This window comes from Filicampus tigris, chromosome 18 (genome assembly GCF_054856515.1).
Source record: "Filicampus tigris isolate MCC_2025a chromosome 18, RoL_Ftig_1.0, whole genome shotgun sequence".
Taxonomy (NCBI): domain Eukaryota; kingdom Metazoa; phylum Chordata; class Actinopteri; order Syngnathiformes; family Syngnathidae; genus Filicampus; species Filicampus tigris.
The window spans coordinates 13,912,501-13,936,771 of NC_141234.1; the positions used below are offsets into that span (position 1 = coordinate 13,912,501).

The following is a 24,271-nucleotide window of genomic DNA, read 5'->3' on the forward strand; positions in this document are numbered from 1 at the left end:
TTCGATCGTTTAAGCCTGGACAAAATCAGCGCAAAGTTAAATGTCTTGTTTTTTTTGTTTTGTTACGGTCCCAATGAGTTAGCATCAATCATTTCCACAACATAATACGGACCATCTGTGACGTTTGGCAGCTCTGACTATATTGTAGTATTGCTTTGAGCCATCATGCATCAGGAAATTGTACTTTACACCAACCTCACCGTAGCACTTTTGGGAATCGTTTTATCACACGAGTTCATATTGACAGCAAGAATTGTTAAAAAAAAAAACAAAAAAAAAAAAAACAGACAGACAGACAAATAATGCTGGGCCCTGAGTGCCATACAATGAACGGACATGAACTATTTCCGTTGTAGGCTTCATTCAAAATAACCGAGTTCAGGGGTCACCCAGCTTTTGGAAACTTCTGGCCAAGGCCCGCCAGTTTTATACACACTTCTGAAATAAGAAATGTGCTCATATGTTCCCTTAATGTGAATATGTTATTATTGATGACACTGGTCAGCAAATGTTTACCTTTTTTTTTTCAGAAATCAGAAACGCAAGTCAATTGTTCCAGATGATTTTGGGGGGGGGGGGGCGCTGATTCAAAATCTGCCCTCATTTTCTTCATCAGCTTTGAATAACAATAACAACAGTAATAACACATATGGTAATATTAGTCACATAAATTAAAGCAGAATTTGAAAAAAAAAAAAAATGCTTTTTTTCTTTTACAAGAATATGTTTTGGCAGCTCCACTAGACTAAAAATGGCATTCTGGTTCATATTGCGTTTGTGGAATAGGCGTTATGCAGCAAAATGCACCCATATCTATCCATTTCAGGGGGTGGCCATTTTGTCAGTTGCTGTCGACTGAAAGTGACAACACAACTGCTCGTGAGCCGCGATTGGTTGTCATTTTCAGTGACAAAATGGCCGCCCCCTGCGATGGCTAAAAAAACGGGTGCATTTTGCTGCTTCGCTCATATTGCACAAACGCAACATTAACCAGAATGCCATTTTTAGTCTGGTGGAGCTGCATATGTAGAGAGTTGAAATCAGATGTTTAAAAACAGAGACCCCTACAATTTATTTTGTTATTTGTATTTGTTTTCCCTAGTTTAAATTCTATAGTTTCTCACTCATTTCTAGGCAGCTAATCCACAGCCATCCACTAGGAGGTGCAGCGGCACTGCCGCTACTCTATGCCGCGAGGAATAGTAAATGCTCCTTCTGCGATGACAACAGCGGCTCAACGTGTGTCCCTCCTATTCTTGCCACAGGTTAGTCAATACACTCACAAGTCATAGAAATCAGTCTACAACGGCGTTAAAACATTAGTGTTGAGCACTTTACGTTCGTACGAGTGGTGATAAAGATCGTTTTTAGGCGCAAGTGTGTAAATGTGAGCATAAGCTGATGCTAACCATGCTAAAGCCAGCGGCCTCGGCCCGTGGAGTAGTGAGTGGGAAATGAAGAAACTACTAAACTGTCTGTTGAAATTAATTGACTTGCACTTCGGGAATATTTTCTCATGCATGTTTATTTCCTGGTCCATTTTTATAGCAGATAGAAGCATAAGGTTTAATGCCACGACTGGTAATATTTTCATGTAGTCATTTTGTACATTGAGCTATGGACGCATTGTAGAAAGCTTTAGTGGGGGGGAAGCGTCGGTTAAGGAGTATTGCACTTTTTTGGGTGAGACTGTTGTTGGAGAAAGGGTACAAATAAATGTATTTCTTTGATAAATGCAATTATTTTGTACCGATGATCAAACAACAGGATGTAAAACAATCAGTTGTACTAAAAAATACATTTCCTGTGGGTTCGTAACGCGTTAAAACTGTAATTCATTTGTTGAATTTTTAAATGTGAAATAGCAAAAATGTTTGCTTGACGTTATTTCATGTGGAAATAGTTATGAAGAAACTTTACAGAGAGGCTTTGTTTTATTGAATTTAATTTTATTAGACTTAATATATATTTGGGACTCAGGTTACAGCAATGCTTTGTACAACAAGACTGGAATTTTGATTTTTATTCTGTTATTGAAACCTGAAGTATGCCCTGAAGAGCAATAATAAATGTTCCTTCTGCGATGACAACAGCAGCTCAACGTGCATCTCTCCTATTCTAGCCACAGCATTTCACCGCACGATGAGGCGTCAAGAAATATCCAGTTAGCCCTCTAGCTACCGAAGCAGACCGGGCAACACAGAACATATTCTTGCCAATAATTTTGGGATTTTGTGTGTGTGTGTGTGTGGGGGGGTGTCGACGTGCTCTTTAAGAGTTAGGTAGGGCTGCTCGATGATGACATTTTTTTTTTTAATCACAATTATTTTGGCACTCATTTAAATCACGATTGTTCAAACGATCATGCATTGTTTTTGGTACAAAAATGAAAGAAAATGTTTTCATGTGAAAAAATATAAGAACACATAGATTTCTTTGAAACACTATGCAAGTTCCCTTTGGAGCACACAAAATTGAGCAAATTAGCTATTAGAAAAAAAAAAAAAAAAAGGTGCAAATGCATAAATTCAAGCATGATTTCTTTGCGTAAACAAACAATGTGCTGGATATAAATGCGTCTTAAGAATCCTTTTGTACGAGTATGCCAATTTTGTAATCGTGGAGTGTAATAATCGTGATTGCAATTGAATTTGAATGAATTCCAAAGCCCCAGGGTTCGGTTCAGCAACGGGTGGAATATTTTTCCTGAAAAGGCTTTGCGATAAAATTATAAAGCATGGTGAAATCCGCTTTTGTAGGTCAAACAAAAGTCAAACCTCTCAAAAATGTGATGTGCTATGGGGGGAAAAAAAAGGAAAAGCATTTTTAAATCAGCATAAAAAAATAAATTAGGGACGCAAAGCCATCTCTGATTAAAAATGTGCTGTTTGCCAGCGTAATTAATGATATTCATTTGGTGAAGCCATGCAAATGATTTCTCACGATAAGATGCAACACTTCATTTTTAGGAATCTCTACCAGTGTTGACATTTCCAAACGATCACGTCAACATAATTTGTAGAAATTCCCAATGTCCCATGACTGCTGAGCCAAATTCAGAACAGGCCACAACGCGGGCTACTCATGCGGTGCCTCTGTGGTGGCCTCTGGACTAGAAATTTCGCCATAATAATATATGAGAGAGAGAGAGAGAGAGACTCTCAAAGCATTTCACTGCACTTAAACTGCCAGACGTTCTCAGAGCCTCTTGTACCCTAACGTTTGAAAGAGGAGGGGAAAAAACAACAAACAAACAAAAAAAGCAGAAATACATTCCTGGGATTGAACACAGTCCGGACTGTGAAAAGACGTTTTGGGCAGTGAATGAGTCAGCAATTCATCGCGTTGCCAAAAGTGGCAGGCCCACAGAAATTGGGCCCGATTGTTGTGGTACATTCTGTCGTTTTTGGGTGGTTTACAGAGGCTTGGAACAGGCACCTGGCTGCCACATGCGCAAATCCACCAAAATCTGGTTCAGCTTCAACTGCCACAAATTCCTGTCCTCCTTTGTGTCTGCGCTCAGCCAGTTTCTACATAAGAACAAAGACAACAAGCAGTCAGTCCATGGGAGGAACACATCGTTTTGTACATTCAGTGAAACTGCCCACACTGACGCTGTTGCGTATAACCAACGTGAATGTTTGATTGATTTCCTTTGTTAACAGTTTTCGTATGCCCCCGTTTTTGTGCCGGTTTACTTAGTCTGCCTTTGTTTCCGCCCTGCTCGTCCATTGTTTTTGACAGCTACTGGGTCCTAAAAGGGGAGGAATTCGGACCGGCCAATAGGCGATTACTATCTGATCCGGCTTGACGGATGGCGGAGGGATGCCCAGGCTGCAGACGGATGGCGATAAACGGGCCGGCAAATTTGAGTCAAATGCCCACCTATTCTTACCACCTTTATTGGTTATTTCGGAACTGACTCTTTTGGACCCCCACCCTCACTAGCTCCCCCTGCAGGCCCTCATTATCATTACCACTATCGGACAACTTTCCCATTGAAACCATCACCGGCAGACGCTTCCCTTGCACACACAAACAACGTGGTTTTAACAGTGGTAATCTAGTATATGTTAATACTGCTCATTCGTACCACCATGAGCGCACGTCCAGCACAATAATTAATCTGGCCGTGCTGAACGTGCGCTCCCTTTTAAACAAAACTTTTATCATAAACGACCTGATTTTAGACAATAATTTACATGGTATACTTTTGTCTGAGACATGGCTTGGTACAGATGCTCCAGTTGCTCTCAACGAGGCTTGCCCACCGAATTTTAACTTTTTATTTTCTACAAGGGATGGCAAAAGAGGAGGCGGGACTGCATCAATTTTTATTAATACTCTTTTATCAAAGGAGATCATTTTTAGCAGCTATTTATCCTTTGAACACCATGCCTTTGTTTTTAGCAGTCCCCCTATTCTCTGCATTACCGTCTATAGACCTCCCCATCATTCCACTTCTTTTATTACAGAATTTTCAGAATTCTGATCCATTTTATATTCCAGTTATAACAGGATATTAATAACTGGCGATTTTAATATACACATGGACAACATCTCGGACCCACTATCCAGAGATTTTTCAAACCTTTTAAACTGCTTGGATTTTAAACAGCACGTCTTGCAGCCAACTCACAACAGAGGACACACCCTGGATTTGGTTATAACCTATGGCTTGTCTGCTGGTGTGTCCTCTGTTGTTGACTTGGCAGTGTCAGACCACTACTGTGTCTATTTTAACATCGCCAGTTTTAACCATCTAGCAGTCCCGGTCAGAACAGTGAAGAACACTACCTATCTTCTGAGGTGGCTGCAAATTTTATCGAGATCTTAAAAAGCACTCCTGCTGACATTTTACCTGCACCCTGTGATCTTATTGTTGACAATTTTAACCTACATCTTAAATCATCATTAGATTCAGTAGCTCCACTTTTAATTAAAACAACAAAAACAAAGACTGTACCCCCGTGGAGAAACAATGCTATCAAAATATCAAAGAGAAAATGCAGGAGTGCAGAGAGGAGGTGGAGAAAAAGTAAACTTACAGTACACTATGAAATTTTATGCAAACAACTGAAATCCTACAATAAAACAGTAAAACTGGCAAGATCTTCCTATTTCTCAAACCTCATTACAGTCAATAAAAACAACCCCAGGGTTCTCTTCTCCACCTTTGAACTTTTAACTAGTTCTGATTTTAATAAGTCCCCACAGAGACCAACAGATGCTCTCTGTGAGGACTTTGCAGACCACTTCAGAAGTAAAATCGATGACATAAGATCCAGTCTTTTAGCCCGTCAAAACACAAGTTTTAATAAACCCGGACAATCATATTTACATGAGGAAACACTGGAAAGTTTTGCCCTGGTTGATGCAAGGACACTTGTTCGAGTTTTCTCCCAGGTAAACCCAACAACCTGCCTTTTGGATCCAATTCCCACATTTCTTTTTAAGACATTTTATGGATTTTTTGAAGAACAAATTTTAAATATAGTCAATTGCTCTCTTCAGACAGGCGTCTTCCCCGCTGCCTTTAAAACGGCGGTGGTGAAGCCCCTTCTGAAGAAGAGCGGTTCTGACCCGAGCGTTTTTAATAACTACAGACCCGTATCCAACTTACCGTTTTTAAGTAAGATTTTAGAAAAACTGGTTTTCATCCAGTTGAATCATTTTTTAAATACAAATAATATTTTGGAGAAATATCAATCTGGTTTTAGGATGAACCACAGTACGGAGACTGCTCTTTTAAGGATCTTAAATGATATTAGGTGCACTGCAGACGTGAGAAAACTCACAGTCTTGGTGCTACTGGATCTAAGCGCTGCTTTTGATACAGTAGATCACCAAATTTTATTAAATAGACTTAAAAATCTAGTGGGCATCTCTGGTACTGTTTTTGACTGGTTTTATTCCTATCTCACAGACCGATATTTCTTTGTAAGTATGGATACTTGTTCCTCTAAAACTCATGAAATTAAATGTGGGGTTCCTCAAGGTTCGATTTTAGGCCCCCTACTTTTTAATCTTTATATGCTTCCCCTCGGGGATGTCATCAGGGGACACGGCATCAGCTTTCACAGCTATGCTGATGACACGCAGCTGTATATTGCCGTGTCTCCTGATGACACAGGACCCATTGATACCCTTTTAAATTGCATTTTAGATATCAAGTCATGGATGGCAGATAATTTCCTACAGCTCAATCAGGACAAGACTGAGGTTTTAGTTATCGGTCCCGAAGGTCAGAGAGAGAAGCTTTTACCAAAACTACACATTTTTAATCCCTCACACTGTGTGAAGAACCTTGGCGTCATTTTTGACTCTGAGCTCAGTTTTATTCCTCATATTAAAAATGTAACCAAGATTGGTTTTTATCACCTTAAGAATATCGCCAGAGTCCGCCCGTTTCTCTCTCAGGCTAACACGGAAGTGCTGATGCATGCCTTTATTTCCTGTCGTTTAGATTACTGTAATGCCCTGCTCTCTGGCCTCCCGAAAAAGAGCATTTCACCACTGCAACTACTGCAGAATTCAGCCGCTCGGGTGCTGACGAGAACCAGAGGGCGGGAGCACATTACGCCAGTTTTGAAATTGCTGCATTGGCTCCCTGTGTGTTTCAGGATCGATTTTAAAGTACTTTTACTAGTTTATAAATGTGTTAATGGTCTTGGGCCATCTTATTTATCTGATTTGCTTTTATCATACCAGCCCTCGCGGATCCTGAGGTCCTCTGGCGCCGGCCTTTTATTTATTCCAAGGGTGAGGACCAAAATGCATGGCGAGGCTGCATTCAGCCGTTTTGGTCCTCACCTTTGGAATAGCCTGCCAGAGGATGTCAGGTCTGCAGAGACTGTTGATATTTTTAAGAGGAAGCTCAAGACACACCTTTTTAGTTTGGCTTTCAACAACTTTTAAATAATTTATCTTTTCTTTTGATTGAAGATAATTCTATGTTTTGCTTTGAATGTTTTAAAGCACTTTGAGTTGCATTTTTATGTATGAAAAGTGCTATATAAATAAAATGTGATTGATTGATTGATTGATATATATAGTATTGCAATTGTACGCGGTACTGCGTATTTTTTTTCCCGGTGTGGCCCTAATGCAGCATTCTACTGCTGGGCCCTTTCGGCGAGGTTCGCGCCGCAGGTGCTCATTTAGGAAAAAAAAAACAAAAACAAAAAATCAGATTCTTTGTGTAAGCGTTCATATCACGTTAGAAAGGCGACCTCGGTCTTGTCCGCTGTATGAATACGCGTGTCGCCAAACCCGCATGCGCACACGAAGAGACGACGTCACTCATCACGAATTGTCGGGGCATTTCCAAAGTGAAGCGTAGGGATGTAACGATTCACTCGAGCCCCGATCAGATTCGATTTTCAGTTCCCGATTTTCGATTCGATGTTTTAAAAATTGCTAGCATGCTTGTGTCTGTGCACTAGTGTGGCACTGCAGCCATCCATCCACCAACGCAATACGCCATTACGTTTGGCGTACAATACGATGGACACGTTCAAAATGCGTCGGGAACGAAAAAACGTGGAAAGGCATCATTTCCGAGATAAAATGAATCAATTTGTAGTCCAAATGGATTTGCCTCGATTAATCGAGGCAAATCCATTTCAAATTGCTTTTCGACTAATCGTTACATCCCTAGTGAAGCGATTAAGTAGGAGGTAGAAATAATTACAGTATTTGGGGAAATTTATGAGGTGAGGCTTTACTATCCCATTTCACGGAGACATCGCTAACGATGATGTCACGTGGTAGCCGCGCGTAAAAAATGAATCGATGCCAACCGTGGCTGAATGACTACCATCACCATGAATGCCCGCTTCATGTTTCAAGTGGGATTAAATTCAAGTCAAATATAAAGTCAATAGTGTTAGTCAAAACAACTTTGCAGATTCGATCCCAGCACTTTCCCTCTGCCTGCGCCGAGCGCATGTTGGGCTCCGGATGACGTCCGTGTCGGACATATGCGACCTGGCCGTCCAGACCGCGGTCGCATATGGGTCCAAAAAATTGGATACGTATCCGATTTAGGAGAACATATGAAAAGGACCCAGATTGGATTTGGGGAAAATAAAAAAAATCCCCAAAAAATCGTAACCGTGCCGTTCCAAAAAAAAAAAGAAAAAGAAAAAATCGTAATCGAGCCGTTCAAAAAAAAAAAGAAACAAAAAAATTGTAATCGAGCCGTTCAAAAAAAAAAAAGTGAAAAAAAAATCGTAATCGAGCCGTTCAAAAAAAAAAAAAAAAAGAAAAAAAATACGTAATCAAGCCGTTCAAAAAAAAAAAAAAAAAGAAAAAAAATACGTAATCGAGCCGTTAAAAAAAAAAATAATAATAATAATCAGACACGCCGCACATGGGCCCAAAAATCCGATCTGGGTCGCGTTTGCCTGCGGTGCGAACCTAGCCGAAAACGTACGTCTTTGTGCAACTTTATTGCCATTTACAGTATGAATGATCATCGGTAGGCTCCAGCACGCCCCGCGACCCTTGTGAGGATCAGCGGTATCGATAATGGATGGATGGATGACCATCGGTACTCACTTGGTAACACACATGGAGTTCTTGCATTGACTAACGAGTGTCTCTTTGTCGTTTTCTCTTTGTGGTCTGACGGTGACGAGTTCGAGTGTGTGTGGTCTGGCACAAAACTCTCGCTTGGCTGGTTCCACCCTGTCACTGATGCAGTTGGCTAGATTGATATGGCCGATGGGTTTCTGTGAAAAAGAGAGCGAGAGAGAGAGACTCAGGAGAGGAAACGCAATCATGAAATGTCCAAGCATTCAAGCATGCGACCACGTTATTGGCCTTTGTCAAGGTGTGACCCCTCTGACACGGCTGGCCTATTGGATTCTGCCAATGTATGGGCAATGTCTCCCTCCTGCTTCCATAACCCATTTGGAGAGCATTGCCAAAAGTTTGAAAATGCTCTACAAATGTTTGAGGAGAAAAAACACTCAGCGAGGCGCAATGGTTAAACTAAGGTGCATTCAGAGCACAGCAGACGGAATGTAAGGACGGAGGCGCTTTAAAAGGACGAGGACAGAGGACGATCCTTTTCATGAAGAATTGCGGAGGGACGCGGATGGAAGGCTCCCCAGGACGGACCGGCAAAAAGCTCTGCTGTAGCCAACGTTCAGTTCAGCCCGCCCAAGTGTCCCCTTTAAATATCAGGAACTTGGCAAATATTCTGACCTACTAGAGCACTTAAACTTTCCTTTCACTCATCCGAGCTTCAACTCATTCACTGCCATTGACGTATGGATTCGGCTTTTCACAGTCATTCAGTCCCAGGAACTTATTTATCTTTTTTTTCCCAAATGTTAGGGTCAAAGAGGGTCTAAAAATGTCTGGCAGTGAATTCAATGAGACACCCGAGTTGACACGCCAACACTCGCATCGTAGCTCACTTGCTGTACATTTTAGGGTATGGCTACCAAGACCTTTTTGTATATCGGGGTGCCTCCCGATTTTCATAGACTTGGGTAAAACGAACGGACCGCGACAGGGCTCCATTTTTTCAAACCCAATTGTGACAACTTTAAAAAGGTTGTTTTTGTTTGTTTGTTTGTTTTTTGCCCAGCCCAATGTTTGTGCCAGGTTTAGTGAGTTGTCGTTCATGTTTAGGCCTTCCAAAATGTGACTCATTTTGGAGAGTGATTTCACAGAAAGAAACGCATCCGTAAAGCGAACAGCGAACGCTGCTTGGGCCCGAATAATTACCAAACTTTTTTACCTTTCTCTTTTCATCATCGGGGTAAGTCCAATAGGAGATACAATATCCCGATAAGACGCACCATCTTCGGTGCCAGGCCCCAAAACCGCTAACATCCTCAAACATGGTCTAGAAGAAGCATTCGATTAGCACAATGAGTAGAAAACAGTACAAGCAAACCAAGCAGGCACCACATTACTCGGTCTTGCACTCATTCATCATTTTCTATCCAGCCTATCCACATTAAGTGTCAAGGGTAAACTGGGGCCTATCCCAGCAGACTCGGGGCCAATCTGGACCGCTCGATGGCAGGGCAGACCTCCACTCACCAGAAAACCTTTTTCTTCCACCTTTGAGCCGACTTGGCACAGCATCCTGAGGTAGATGTGACCCTCCAGAGGACACACGAACGGGACCTTTTGGCCGGAGCAAATGAACGTGGTGACAAACAATGAAAAGTGTGGCAATATACTCCAAAACTGGATCGAACGTGAGAAGGACTCCCGCCACACAATCACTACTGTTGATGGTCGTCTCAGTTTTGCTGTTCAATATGTATCGATGAGGCGCAAAATGTGAATTTTGAAGCGAAAATAGCGATTTGAAACTGCGGCGGTGTACTTCTCTAAAAGAAACAAATCGGTAGTTGCAGCCCTACTCGAAACCAAGCACAAAATGAATAACCTCCGGCTCAAAGTGACGAATCAGACAAAACATTTACCTTCTCCAAAGGAAACTTGTGTTCCCCAATCGAAGAAAGAGTGAGCTTGCGATGGCCAACCCGGACAAAGTTGCTGGTACGAACGGCGCCTGGGCCACCTGGACTTGCAAGAACTTGGAGGAAAGAGTTACAATTTCAATCCTCATTCCAGGAACACTTTCAACACCAGCAAAAGTACAGAATCGAAACAAAGCATTTAAATGGTTTTGGTAGAATGTGTTCAAAATATGAATAAACGAGCGCAGTCAACAAATCTCCAAAATTGTCCAGAGTTGATTGCGATTAATCACATTTTTCTACGACCATTTTTACCAAGCTTGGAACCGATATTGACTTGAGTAAAATCTTGGAATGAATGTGGAAAAAATATAAAGGTATGTTTTGACACAGACTGTTCTAAGAGCTTTCTTTGACCTTTGAATACGATTCTTGTCCTGTAAAATACAACCGTTGAACGATGCACCAAAGACGTACAGCTAATATGGCATTTGAATTTGGCTTTGCAAAGTGCGCAAATTATTTGGCATTTCTCCAATGAGCCGTCGAGCAACTTTTTAAAGTCAAACTGCGCCTTTGCATCACTGATTCTCCTCCAAGTTTGGCTGCGCACTGAGCAGAGGGAAGCTGCCAGAAGGAAGTGAATAAAACGCAGTTCATTTTCTTGAATGCGCGATCGAATTTAGAGTCATCTCCATCGTTAACGCTTTCGCTTTGACAGCCCTAGAATGAAGACATATTTATTCAAAGAGATGAATGTTGATTCACAAGCATCAAATTTTCCATTCTGATGATGACAGGTCTTTACCATTTGTATGAGAATCATTTTGAACATACCTGGTGGTTGACCACTTTTCTGAAAAACAAAGGGAAACATGAGCCGGCCGATTAAAAGAAAATGCAACATTCTGCAACACAAAGTGAGGACAGAGACAATGTACAAGTGACCGCCACACAAATGCACACTGAGCGAGGCATGAAAAAGACGTCCCCCCCCCCTCCCCCCCAAAAAAAAACGTAGAATAAACACGGGTACAAAATATTGACAACTTCCTGGAGGTCGCTTGATTCATAAACAATGAGTTCCCGTTTTTTCTTCTTCATTAAGCTGTCATTTTTCAACATCACAATTCCAGGAGTTATGTGTCGTACCAGACAATTCACATTTTTATTACAATCCATTGGGGATGTAACGATTAATAAAAAATTGATTTAAAATGGATTCGCCCCCCATTCATCGATTCGATTAATCAAAAAATGGACTTGATTAAATTCATCGAGAAAATGATGTCAGGAAACGTTTTTTTCATTTTCGACTCATCGAAAATCGAGTTGATTAAATCCATCGAGAAAATGACATCTTAGCGTTTTTTTTCATTTTCGACCCATCGAAAATCGAGTTGATTAAATTCATCGAGAAAATGATGTCTGGAAACGTTTTTTTCATTTTCGACTCATCGAAAATCGAGTTGATTAAATCCATCGAGAAAATGACGTCTTAGCGTTTTTTTTCATTTTCGACTCATCGAAAATCGAGTTGATTAAATCCATCGAGAAAATGACGTCTTAGCGTTTTTTTTCATTTTCGACTCATCGAAAATCGAGTTGATTAAATCCATCGAGAAAATGACGTCTTAGCATGTTTTTTCATTTTCGACTCATCGAAAATCGAGTTGATTAAATCCATCGAGAAAATGACGTCTTAGCGTTTTTTTGCATTTTCGACCCATCGAAAATCGACTTGATTAAATTCATCGAGAAAACGAGGGCTTGAAAGGTTTTTTTCATTTTCGACCCATCGAAAATGGAGTTGATTAAATTCATCGAGAAAATGAGGTCTGGAAACGTTTTTTTTTCATTTTCGACTCATCGAAAATGGAGTTGATTAAATTCATCGAGAAAATGACGTCTCGAGACGTTTTTTCATTCCAGATGCATAGCACATTTTGAATGTGTAGGTCAAACGATGCTTTGGCGCCAAACATCATTGCGTACTGCGTTAATGTTACGCTAATGTTACGCCCGCCTCCAGCCAGAGCCATTGATATTGTTCGACGCGGCACGATTGACGCTCCTCTGCGGCGGCAACGCAACACGTGAAACTAGACGATGACACAGACGGGAAAAAAAGGGGGGCTTCCGACTATTCCTCAAACATTTCCGAACCGTCGTTTGTGAATCGCCTAAAAAAGTGGCGGACCGGTGCGTCACGTGGGCGGAATGCCCAGCTCTGGTAAACGCTGCACAGTCGGGGATGTCGCAATGTGGGCAATATCGCGACCAAAAGCTCATGGTTTGGTTTTATCGCAGCATTGATGTCACAGTTTGATATGTATTGCAATATTGTGTGAAGGCTCACACATCCCAAAAAGAGGCGGGTTAAAAATAACAGCATTTGGGCTCAAAGGCGGACCAATCCACGAATTGGCCCACTTTGACCCATCACATTTCATGCGGACTGAAGTAGTGGATCGGTGCATTTCTGACCCAAAACGGTCTTATTTTTAGCCCAAGTGTTTTTGGAGTGCAGTAAAAAAGTCAAAGTTGCCACCAATCAGTCAGACCGGCCAATATTTTTCAACATCTCCGTCGGCCCGCTTCAGCCGAACACAGCGTTGCGAACTACACGGACCAGGATACTTTGCGCTGCGGAGCCGAGCCAAGCCTATTTCTTTGCGAATGCTGTTATTATGTACAAAAAGGGAATATTGTGATTTTTTTTTTTTCTTCTCCCCTTCATATGAGCTCCTTTTTTTAACAATGTCATGAGCTTTCAGACAGTATCGTGAGCTTCTTCTTAATGTGTCGCCAAGCTCTCCACAACATTGCGATAATGATCGTGCGCGATATGATGGTATCGGGACATCCCTACTATACAGTCGATCGAGAATCTCCAGACTTGCTAATAGTGGGAAAAGAAGAAAGAGAATCCGCTGAAGATTAAAGACGAAGATGCTTTCAGTTTCCAAACCTTACCGTGATAGCCAGAAATCTCTTTGGGGTGATGGCCTGAAATTGAAAACATTTGGCACTATTACTATTTTGTCAAAAATCGCAACAATTTTGGCCTTTCTCAAGAAAAACATCAGCTCCGTTTCTGTTCTGGCAGTGTAAACTGGTACGTAGGCCACCCACAAAAGCTGAAATGCTTTCATAATTGTTCATGCTGGCATCCACAAACGTACTCGGACAAACATCCATGACGCCAATTCTGACTTGCTGGTAATATTCCGGCCCCCAAAGTGCACGTACCTTTGACTTGCCGGGTTTCTTCTTCTTGTCACGACTCATTTCACGCTTTTGAATCTGAGGAGGTCAAAAGTCAAAGAACGGTTGGTCCAACTCGCAGAAACATTGCGGAGCGCTAAGGGCCGAACGATTAATTGCCGCCGCCGTGATAAGGCTTGATTTCGATTGACATGCCTTGGAAGTTTTTACCTCAGCATTCTATGACGCATAATGCACAACATATCTGATATTATAACATATACATATATATATGTATATATATATATATACATATATATATATATATATATACGTATATATATATATATATATATATATACATATATATGTATATATTGTTGAAAAAAACACATTTGAAAAGGCCGTCGGAAGAAAACTCTTATTGCAATCGCAATTTTTACCAATAGAAAACAACAACAAAAACCTCCCAATGACATTCTTTTCCATTATCCTTCAGCCCTATGGCGCACCTCTCTAAAAAGGTCAATGTCATGGACTTTCCCCCAAAAATAAGATTTGACGTGACATTTGAAGTCAATATAGTTTGCAGTTATACCTCTCGTGCCTCCGCAACGTCGTAGATTTTTAACCACTTATTTTTTGTTTGGTTGTTTTGTTTGTTTTTATTTTTTCAATTTATTTGAACGGTATACGGACAAGACTGAATTTAAAAGTTGAGCGCCTTCAGTGTAGCAACATGTTGTGCCAAACTACAAGTCTTTAATCCCTCACATTGAGTGAAGAACCTTGGCGTCATCTTTGACTCTGAGCTCAGTTTCATTCCTCATGTTAAAAATGTAACCAAGATTGGTTTTCATCACCTTGAGAATATCGCCAGAGTCCGCCCGTTTGTCTCTCAGGCTAACACGGAAGTGCTGACGCATGCGTTTATTTCCTGTCGTTTAGATTACTGTAATGCCCTGCTCTCTGGCCTCCCCAAAAAGAGCATTTCACCATTGCAACTACTGCCGGATTCAGCCGCTCGGGTGCTGACGAGAACCAGGGGGCGGGGGCACATTACGCCAGTTTTGAAATTGCTGCGTTGGCTCCCCGTGTGTTTCGGGATCGATTTTAAGGTACTTTTATGAGTGTATAAATGTGTTCATGGTCTTGGGCCATCTTATTTATCCCATTTGCTTTTATCGTAGCAACCCTGGCGGATCCTGAGGTCCTCTGGCGCCGGCCTTTTATCTATTCCAAGGGTGAGGAGCAAAATGGCTGAGTGCAGCCTCGCCAGGCGTTTTGGAATAGCCTGCCAGAGGGCGTCGGGTCCGCAGGGACTGTGGATGTCTTTAAGAGGAAGCTCAAGACACACCTTTTTAGTTTGGCTTTGAACAACCTTTAAATCATTCATCTTTTCTTTTGATTGAAGATTATTTTGATCTTATCTTACTGATTTGAGTTCTTGGACTATACTACTGTTCTGTCTTTTCGTTTTGTTGCTCTCTGCCGTTGTCAGCTTTTAGCTCCAGTGTTTCCTCATGGGGGGGGGCCTCCGCCTTGAGGGAGGGGTGGCTGCCCTTCCCGCGGGGGCTGTCATCGCAGGGACTCCTTGGGTCCGGGCGGCCGGCGGCCTCTACGCTTTGTGTGGGGTCGGCCCGTCTAATCCGGGCTGGGCTCTCTCTATGGTGGTGGCGCCCCTGTGGCCGTGGGCTCCCCTTGGGTACCCTTTCCCCATATGGTTTCTCTGTGCCTTGTCATGTCTTTTGAACACATTTGATCAGGTTGTGCACTTTGTGTGGGTGTGTGTGAATGAGTGCTGATGTAGTAGTGGATATCTGTCTTGGGTTTGTTGGGAGGGAGGACGTGAACGGATTTTTTTTTTTTTTCCGTTTAATGTTTTGCTTCGGATGTTTTGCAGCACTTTGAGTTGCATTTTTACGCATGAAAAGTGCTGTATAAATAAAATGTGATTGACTGATTGATTGAACAAGCAGGGAATGTAAACGTGACTAGTGATTATTTTGGTGTTGAATCCGTATAGGACATTTGCAAACAGCTGCTTTTACTTGGGGAAAACAACCACCCGCACTTCACCTCTATTTTCTGATGTTACAGATCACAATAGTGACAGAATCCTGATTCGCTTGTGAATGTTGCAGCAATGCCCCGTTTTTGAACAATTAAGCGAATGAATGGTCAACAGACTAAAGCAATTTTTTAGAAAAAAGAAAACGGTAGCCCTAAAATGGAACATTTTACAGCAAATGCTCGGGATGCAACGATTAATCGACCCCAAAAAAACCAAACAACCCATGAATCCATTCGCATCGAGACGACTCGAACTCGGAGCCCTGTACAGCAACACCTATCAAAAGACACACATACCTAGCCTAATGAGTGGACACGACACAACGGCTGGATGCTCCGCGCTCAACTGTTTATTCTCCGTTCCCCCCTAAACGTACCGGGCATAGATGAACATGTCGCAGTGACATCTAGTGGCCTGGAATGCTACCTTTGGCAATCTATGCGGGCAGAGTGCCACCCAGTGGCCTGCATATCATGACGGTGCCTTTCCGAAAATGAAAACACGGACTCACTTGCTAGCAGCAAGACTCTCTCGGCCTCGGCCTCCACTTGGGAACCTTTCCCACGTTCTTCATCCGTGCAACGGTTGAGAGCCTGGCCGGCCTGGTGGATGACGCTTTGCTGCAGGTTCATCTCATTGGCGGAGTAAGTAGAGCCACGGTGGTATTTGCTTTGCTCGTCAATTCCAAAGAATATTTTCAGCCATTTCATTTCAAACCTTCAACTTTTGTTTGACGCTAAACAAGCTGGAGCCTCGGACTTCCTCCGCTCTGTGGCAAACATCTCTTTTCACCATCACCCCCTTAGCACTAGCGCAGACACGTACACGGCACATGTTAGGGGCGGAACGGTTGACAAAATCTATCGGCTGTCGGGGGAATCGAGTATGTCAGGTCAAAACTGAAAGAATGGGGGGGGGGGGGGGGGCAGTCTGACATCCGACACATCAACATGGGAGTCCGAGCTTGAAAGCGGCTTGGATTCCCGCTGCAAAAGAGGACACGGGACTGGTTCCAATGCCAACTTAGTAGAGATGTAAGGATTCATCGAAAATCCCTTTAAAATCGATTCGCTCCGGTTAATCGCGAACCGAATCGCTCAAATGTATCGAGAAAAGGATGCTCCGAACGTTTTTTTTTTCATTCCAGATGCAGAGCACATTTTGAATGCGTGGATCAAATGATGCGCTTGCGCCAAACATCATTGCGTGTCATTGTTTGTGGATGGCTGCAGAATAGGGATGGGCCGATAAATAATAAATCAATCATGAACACATTTAAAACTAAGTTGAAATCAAAACAAAGATACGCCAAAGGGTAACATTTGCCATTTAGAAATTTGGGAGAACTTCATTTACTGTGGAAAACTACATGGAGCCTGCTCCGTGAACTCTTTGTGAGAATTTCAGAGCAACAATGTTCTGTGTCTTGTCAACAATGACTTGTTGTAATAATAATGTAAGAAATCCACAGTATGCGAATCTGAAAAATGGTTCCATAAACATATGCTTAAAGACGTTTCAACACAGCTGAAAGAGTTTTCATTTGTTTTTAGATTTTGACGCCAATCTTTTCCTTTTTACCGAAAATGAATATCGGCTCCTAATATCGGTCATCGGCCTCCTTGACTACTACTAATCGGTATCGGCCCCGAAAAAAGCATATCGGTCCATCTCTACTGCAGAACCACACTAGTGCAGGGAAACAACAAGCATGGTAGCAATTTGTAAGAGATCGAATGGAAAATCGGAAACTGAAAATCGGAAGCTGAAAATCGGAAACTGAACATCGGAAACTGAACATCGGAAACTGGAAATCGGAAAGGAATCGGAACTTACATCCCTACAACTACTAACTAATTCATCAACATTAGTCAGTGAATGTTAAAAATAAAGTGAGCAACTAGCAACGTACCTGTATGGTCATCTATGATTGTCATCTGGCACATCACTGCTGTCAGATGTGGCACTTCTTGGACCGGCTCTCTGGAGTTGAGAAGATTGGCCAACTTTGTCCGGAGTGTTATTCTTTTACGATGAACGAACTAGCTGCAGTCGAAAAAGAAGAGAATGCTTCGTGTGGCTGGCAACTGTGTCATATTTCGGTCAAGCGCTGCTTCTCGACCTTCACTGAGCCAAGGCGCATCTTTCACGTCGGGAAAAAGTTCACCGCACACCACTTAGCAGAACGATTCACAAAAAGTGGATATGCAGACAGATATCGAACACAAAAGTTGGTCAACGCAAATGGATGCCTCAAAACTGTAATCAAAATCGTACTTGCGACGGCCGGGACTCGGGGTGGGAATCTACGGGTAGCTCACGATCCGATCCGATTCAGAGCCCCACGACTCGATTCCGACGCATCGCTACAATGGCTTACATTTGAAAGTTAATCCGAGACACTGGTAGCCTTTTGAAAACAATTGCATGACTCAAGGAAGAGCAAAGATTTCTATTTCACACACACACACAGGCAACCCCGTTTACGTGTGTCAACACAAATGTCAAAAAGTGCCAATGGCAGCATTTGTCGTAACAAAGGTCTGTAACTTCTCCGACAACAAAAACACGTATGAAAACATATTTCAACTTAATGTGATTTAGCGTAACCGGTCTGTGAATACTCGAAAGTGCAATAGGCATCGTCTGATTGACATTACTGCGTAACCGAGCAATGAACGCTGCTTTGATCGAACCTAATGTAGCACCTGATGTGGTATATTTTCTTTGACATGCCATTGCAATTTGCCCGGCGATTGGCTGGCAACCAGTTCAGGGTGTACCCGGCCTACTGCCCGAAGACAGCTGGGATCGGCCCCAGCACCCCCGCGACCCTCGTGAGCATAAAGCGGTATAGATCCTGGACGGACGGACGGACGGACGGACGGATGGATGATATTTCAATTGGTGACCTTTATTTCGCACGTAGTTTATGTTGGACGTGATATTGTGCATTACAGCAGAGGGCAGTGTTGAACATTGTGTGAAAATCTCTCGAAATGTTTTGATTTTGTGCAACCACTTGAGGAAATAAAATGGAGCCAATTCAACCTTGATTTTTTTCAGTGCACGAATGTCAGTCCAAGCTGTTCTCCTCGCTGGCGCATTGTGCGCCTCGCGCCGGGAAACGTTCACTTTCACTTTCACTTTCACTTTCCCTTTACAGCGTTCGGACGCGTCAAATTGTCGACCAATCGCTTTTCTCTTCACGGGCTGTCTGTCAAATTGGACGTGGACACTGCAGGGCCACAGTTCGCACTCTTTTCGCCACCTCATTTGGCAAAATATCGCCAGGAAAAGAAGTCTGTTTCCAGCCTTTCGTAGTCGGCAGAAGAATCAGGGCTTGGTTGAATTCAAACGTTGTCGTTTTCATGGCTCTCTCGTGGCCGCAGCCAAAAGAGCAAACTGTTTATTTTGCAAAGTTGGCCTCGGAAATAACACCCGTGGGGAGTTTTATTACGTTTGCTTTAACACAGCTAAAACTCCTTTTTTTATGCCACTCGTAATGCAATGGGGTGCGTTTATTGGCACTGAAAGAGGCGTGGACGTCAACTCGTCTCCGGTCACGTGATTTCCCCGAAAGGACCAAGCGCTTGCTTCTTACGTCTCCCACCAGGAAGGGAAGTGTCGCTGTTTCAGCACAAGCAAGCAAGCAAAAAAAAAACCCCACACCTGTGCTTCTTCTCATCTCGTTTTACGCACACTCGACTTCATTTGAGCCACAGAACAAGACGACGCGACGCGACGCGCAGGTGACGTCACGCCAGGCTGCCGTGTCACGAGCTGAGGTGGTGGGCGACTTCTTTCAGTTTGCTGTGGTTGGACTGAACGGAGCGGAAGATGTGGAAGATGGTGAACTTGTTTGGAGTGTTTGTGGTGGCGGTGCAAATGCACAGCGTGACGCCTGGTAAGTGCACAACTTGACTCTCGCGATCAGCTTGTTTTTCACAGCTTGACTTGACCGAAGGAAGCAACACTTGCAACTGCTCAGGACACAGTTTTGCCGTTTGAAATCATTGTTTCCTGGAGGTAGTTTTGAAATGTTTCAATTTGACACACAATTATGTCCAATTAGAATAGTTGGGATTTCTTGGCCATCCAATAGACAACATGTTTTTGTTTTTTGGATTTATTTAGTGCTTCATTTCCGAACTGCGTCATCTCCGATATTCCACACTTGCCAGAATCGGAGAATGTGGTCATCAGAGTTCATCTCGTATCATCGCTTTTGACATACAAAATATATGTAGAATCTATTTAATAAGGAAGTCGAAATTGTAAATGTTTAAAAAGCACATTTATGAAGGCAAAGGCAAAATATACTCAATCATAATCATTGCTTTCAAAATAAAGGTGTCGAGAGTTGTTTCAGCTCGAGACAGAATCATTTCAGATATGAAGAGCGCAAGATTTTTGGACATCAAACAAACAAAATGTTTTTGTTTTCTCTTTCAGTGATTCACTCGCTCAAGTATTTTGACACAGCCTCCTCTCAGATTCCAAACTTTCCAGAGTTCTTGACTGTTGGTTATGTTGACGACGTTCCGATTACGCACTACGACAGCAAGAGCAGGAAACTGAAAGCCAAACAGGACTGGATGAACAAAATCACAGCCGAGGATCCGCACTACTGGGAGAGAAACACAAAGATCAGTATTGGTAATGAGCAGCGTGACAAAGTCAGAATTGAAAAGTGGAAAGAGAGCTTCAACCAAACTGGAGGTTTGTTTCCCTTCAACTTTCGACGAGAAAAAGACATTTCATGTGCTCAGACACTCTTTTGCAAGCGTGACCTGAGGTCATAAGGGAGACGTTTCCAGCATTTTTTGTCTTCATCAAATTTTTCAAATCTGAAAAAAAGATTACGCTGCGAAAAAACAAACACCCGCAACCTTATCTCAGCACGCGCCGTCACTTCAACGTGTGTGTGTGTGTGTGTTTGTGTGCGTGTGTGTGTGTGTGTGCGCGCGTGTGTGTGGGTGTGTGTGTGTGCGCGCGTGCGTGTGTGTGTGTGTGATTGTGTCAGGTGTTCACACGGTCCAGTGGATGTCTGGCTGCGAATGGGACGATGAGACTGACGAGGTGGACGGTTGGACTCACATCAGTTACGACGGAGAAGACTTCCTGTCGTTTGACTTGCAGACGCTGAGATGGATCGCAGTCCAGCCGCAAGCTTTCCCCACCAAACTCAAGTGGGACCAACAGGACTTCGCTCTTCAATACTGGAAGCATTACCATACCGAGATTTGTCCTTCTTACTTGAAGAAGCACGTGAGCAATGGGAGGGACGTCCTGATGAGAACAGGTAGCAGCACGCCCCCTGGAGCAACACGGCGGCCATTGCAAGCTGCACTCGCTGCCTTCCCCTCACACATTGTCTCCATCTTTCTCCTCTCACACATTCCATCTTCAATCATCTCACGCTCGTTCCCTTTTCACTTTTTTCTTTTGCGCTCTCGCACCTGCGCTCCATCATTCTCCTCTCACACTTATCTCCATCGTTGGTCCTCTCACGCATTGTGATTCCCCATCCTCTGACTATCTACCTATCTCCGGTCTTTCCATCTTTTGTCCTCTCACTTTTGTCCCTATCTTTTTCCCTCTCACAAATGACGTGTGCATTTCTTCCTCTCCCGTTTCTCTCCATCTTTTTTGCGCTCACACATTGTCTCCCTCTTTCTAATCCCACACTTTCTTTCGTTCTTTCCTTCTTTGGTCCTCTCACATGCTACGTACATCCATATTTTGTCCTGCCATCATTCTGCTCCCACACGTTCGCTCCATCTTTGGTCCCTTCACACTTTGTCTCCATCTTTTCGTTCTTTGCTTCTTTGGTCCTCTCACACATTATGTGCATCCGTATTTTGTCCTGTCATCATCCTGCTCCCGCACATTCGCTCCATCTTTGGTCCCTTCACACTTTGTCTCCATCTTTTCGTTCTTTGCCTCTTTGGTCCTCTCACACATTATGTGCATCCGTATTTTGTCCTGTCATCATCCTGCTCCCGCACATTCGCTCCATCTTTGGTCCCTTCACACTTTGTCTCCATCTTTTCGTTCTTTGCTTCTTTGGTCCTCTCACACATTATGTGCATCCGTATTTTGTCCTGTCATCATCCTGCTCCCGCACATTCGCTCCATCTTTGGTCCCTTCACACTTTGTCTCCATCTTTTCGTTCTTTGCTTCTTTGGTCCTCTCACACATTATGTGCATCCGTATTTTGTCCTGTCATCATCCTGCTCCCGCACATTCGCTCCATCTTTGGTCCCCTCACGCGTCCTCTCCATCATTCGTTCTCTCGCCTTTGGTCCTCTGGCACATTGTGGCCGCCTCTCCCCGCGCAGAGCTCCCGGCGGTGTCCCTGCTGCAGAAGACGCCGTCCTCTGCCATCACCTGCCACGCCAGCGGGTTCTACCCCTCCAGAGCCGCCCTTTTCTGGAGGAAGGACGGCGAGGAGCTCCACGAGGACGTGGAGATGGGAGAGACCCTCCCCAACCACGACGGAACCTTCCAGACGACGGCCCACCTGAAAGCGCAGCTGGCGGCCGAGGACGAGGGCCGCTACGAATGCGTCTTCCAGCTGTCGGGCGTCAAGGACGACATGGTCACCAAGCTGGACGGAAGGAGCATCCTGAGCAACGCGCGCATCATCGCAGGTGAGAATCCTCGCCTGATGTCGTCCTTCTCACCTCTTCCTCTTGGCTCTCGTCCAGAGGAAGAAGTCGGGAAGACGACGCTGGCCGTCGCTGTCCCCTTGGCGCTCCTCGCTCTGCTGGCTCTGCCGCTGCTCGCGCTCCTCTTTGTCAAGCGGCACACAAGCCGAGCGGGTGCAGGTGAGCCACGCCAATGTGTGCCTGCCGCCGCCGCCGCCGCCGCCGTGCACGATTTGGGACCAAAACAAACGGACACTTTCTTCCTCTTTTTCCCTAGCATCCAAGTACACCGCAGCTTGTAAGTCAAACGCTTCCTGTCAAGCTCTGATGTCCAGCTTTGCTGCAAAGCGGTCTTCGTCTCTCGCTGTCTTTGCAGCTGCCCACGCCCCTTCGGAGCTCGCCCCCGGGCCCGCTTCCGAGTGAGACGCGAGTGAGTTAGCTGACGCAACGCGAGAGAGGCGTCTCCGTCCAAGCGCTTTCCCGTCACGCTTGGCTTTGAAAACAGAAACAGCATTTATTCTTCCTGGTGGTAACTGATCAACGTTTTTGCTTGCTTTTGTGTAGTGGGGGGTGGGGGGGGGGTGGGGATTTGTTTGAGTTCTTTCTTCATTCTGTCTTGGACTTTTTTCCGTTTGAAATCATCTTTTTGGGGACCAAGCAGTTCACTCGCTGCGGTGGGTTGATGTCACATTTTTGCATTGCTGGTTTGCCTCCCCTCTCATCCTAAACAGCGGTTGTCAAACTTTTGGACGCCAAGAAGAATGAAGAGGTTGAATCTGAAGAAATTCTTGCTTTAGCTCTCCAAGTAGCTTCAACCTTCAAATACAGTCACGTAGTCGGCCCAAGTGTTCATCAAAACGATGCAGAGGCCTTATTCCTGTACTTCTTATTGTGAGTCCACGGTATGCTCAGTTTGAACATTCACACACGCAAAAACCTACTTCATAGGGATGTAACGATGCACTCAAGCCCCGATTGGATTTTCAGTTCCCGATTTTTTCAAAAATGTCTCTGTGCGCTCGTGTGGCGCTGCAGCCATCCACAAACGCAATACGCAATGATGTTTGGTGCAAGCCATTCCAGTAGGGCTGCCACAAACGATTATTTTGCTCGTCGACTAATCGCCACCGGTGGCCGCAGTTAGTCGACGTATCGGATCATATGTCCATCGTGGCATAATCGCACCGGGTTTTTTTCATTTTAAATACCATAGGTGTCTCACAGCTTCATCATTTAGGGTATGCTCAAAAGAATGATAAAGGCAGTCAAGATGAAAGTACAGTCCACTTGTATTAAACTTTGCAGCTCGTACCAGCATCCCTGAATTGTTTATAAATGATGGAGTCATTGAAATTGAAGGAGACACTGTGGCCATGATTTATTTTTTAGCTATAAATGTTCAGTGCATTTTTGAAAATTGAACCCAAAACTAAACGCTGTGCTGAGTGGCACTAATACTCTCAAACTAGCTATAAATGCTAAGAGTAATACTTGTAAACATATTTCACTTTTCTTGGGCGCCTTTTTTTTTTAATGTAGAAGAGAGTGAAATCATGTGAGTAAACTTGGGGGAAAACTCTGTGCCAAATAAAACTAAGGTAAACATTTGTATTGGTTTTTCATTTTGTTTTTAACGCGTGCGCCGGAGCCTGTAGAGGACTGTATGTTTACGTGAGGGGGATTAAACTATTCACCAAATGAATAAACAAATAATCTCAACTCCTTATTTGTCACTATATTTTACTGTAATGTAACTTTAGAGGAAGCAACGAGTCGTAATCAGAATAACAATAATATTAAACACTTTGGCAAAATAATGCAACGGATATTCAATTGTCAATCATACAAATTTAATCTATATTTAGAATGATAATTCAGCCCAATT

At 43.5% G+C, this 24,271-nt stretch overlaps 2 protein-coding genes across 4 annotated transcripts; one reads left to right on the forward strand and one right to left on the reverse strand.

Moving 5' to 3' along the window:
- Positions 1-941: 941 nt before the first annotated feature.
- LOC147132642 (anillin-like) lies at positions 942-13,751 on the reverse strand. Its single transcript, XM_086014343.1, has 8 exons — positions 13,704-13,751; positions 13,428-13,460; positions 11,289-11,307; positions 10,455-10,567; positions 10,063-10,149; positions 9,755-9,862; positions 8,563-8,735; positions 942-3,530 (listed from the first exon to the last, which is right to left on the reverse strand). The coding sequence occupies exons 1-8, from the start codon at positions 13,740-13,742 to the stop codon at positions 3,416-3,418; spliced, it is 687 nt and encodes a 228-aa protein (XP_085870469.1). The 5' UTR covers positions 13,743-13,751; the 3' UTR covers positions 942-3,415.
- Positions 13,752-18,913: 5,162 nt separating this feature from the next.
- LOC147132643 (major histocompatibility complex class I-related protein 1-like) lies at positions 18,914-24,105 on the forward strand. Of its 3 annotated transcripts, XM_086014342.1 has the most exons (6): positions 18,914-19,639; positions 20,188-20,454; positions 20,759-21,037; positions 22,078-22,389; positions 22,447-22,566; positions 22,664-24,105. In XM_086014342.1, exons 1-6 carry the CDS (start codon positions 19,573-19,575, stop codon positions 22,807-22,809), a joined length of 1,191 nt encoding a protein of 396 aa, XP_085870468.1. In that variant the 5' UTR covers positions 18,914-19,572; the 3' UTR covers positions 22,810-24,105. The 3 variants fall into 3 exon arrangements, with proteins under 3 accessions (XP_085870468.1, XP_085870466.1, XP_085870467.1); XM_086014341.1 differs by lacking the exons at positions 18,914-19,639; positions 20,188-20,454; positions 20,759-21,037 and having other exon boundaries at positions 21,065-22,389; positions 22,664-22,684; positions 22,763-24,105; XM_086014340.1 differs by lacking the exons at positions 18,914-19,639; positions 20,188-20,454; positions 20,759-21,037 and having other exon boundaries at positions 21,060-22,389.
- Positions 24,106-24,271: the final 166 nt, after the last annotated feature.

Excerpts from the sequence above, each read along its gene's own strand:
- LOC147132643 (XM_086014340.1), top strand. The coding sequence starts at position 21,342 with ATGACGTGTGCATTTCTTCCTCTCCCGTTTCTCTCCATCTTTTTTGCG. Across the intron at positions 22,390-22,446 it reads CAACGCGCGCATCATCGCAG|AGGAAGAAGTCGGGAAGACG; the intron begins GTGAGAATCCTC and ends GCTCTCGTCCAG. Across the intron at positions 22,567-22,663 it reads CACAAGCCGAGCGGGTGCAG|CATCCAAGTACACCGCAGCT; the intron begins GTGAGCCACGCC and ends CTTTTTCCCTAG.
- LOC147132642 (XM_086014343.1), bottom strand. The coding sequence starts at position 13,742 with ATGAGTCGTGACAAGAAGAAGAAACCCGGCAAGTCAAAG. Across the intron at positions 13,461-13,703 it reads AGAAACCCGGCAAGTCAAAG|GCCATCACCCCAAAGAGATT; the intron begins GTACGTGCACTT and ends TTTCAATTTCAG. Across the intron at positions 9,863-10,062 it reads TGGAAGAAAAAGGTTTTCTG|ACCATGTTTGAGGATGTTAG; the intron begins GTGAGTGGAGGT and ends TGCTTCTTCTAG.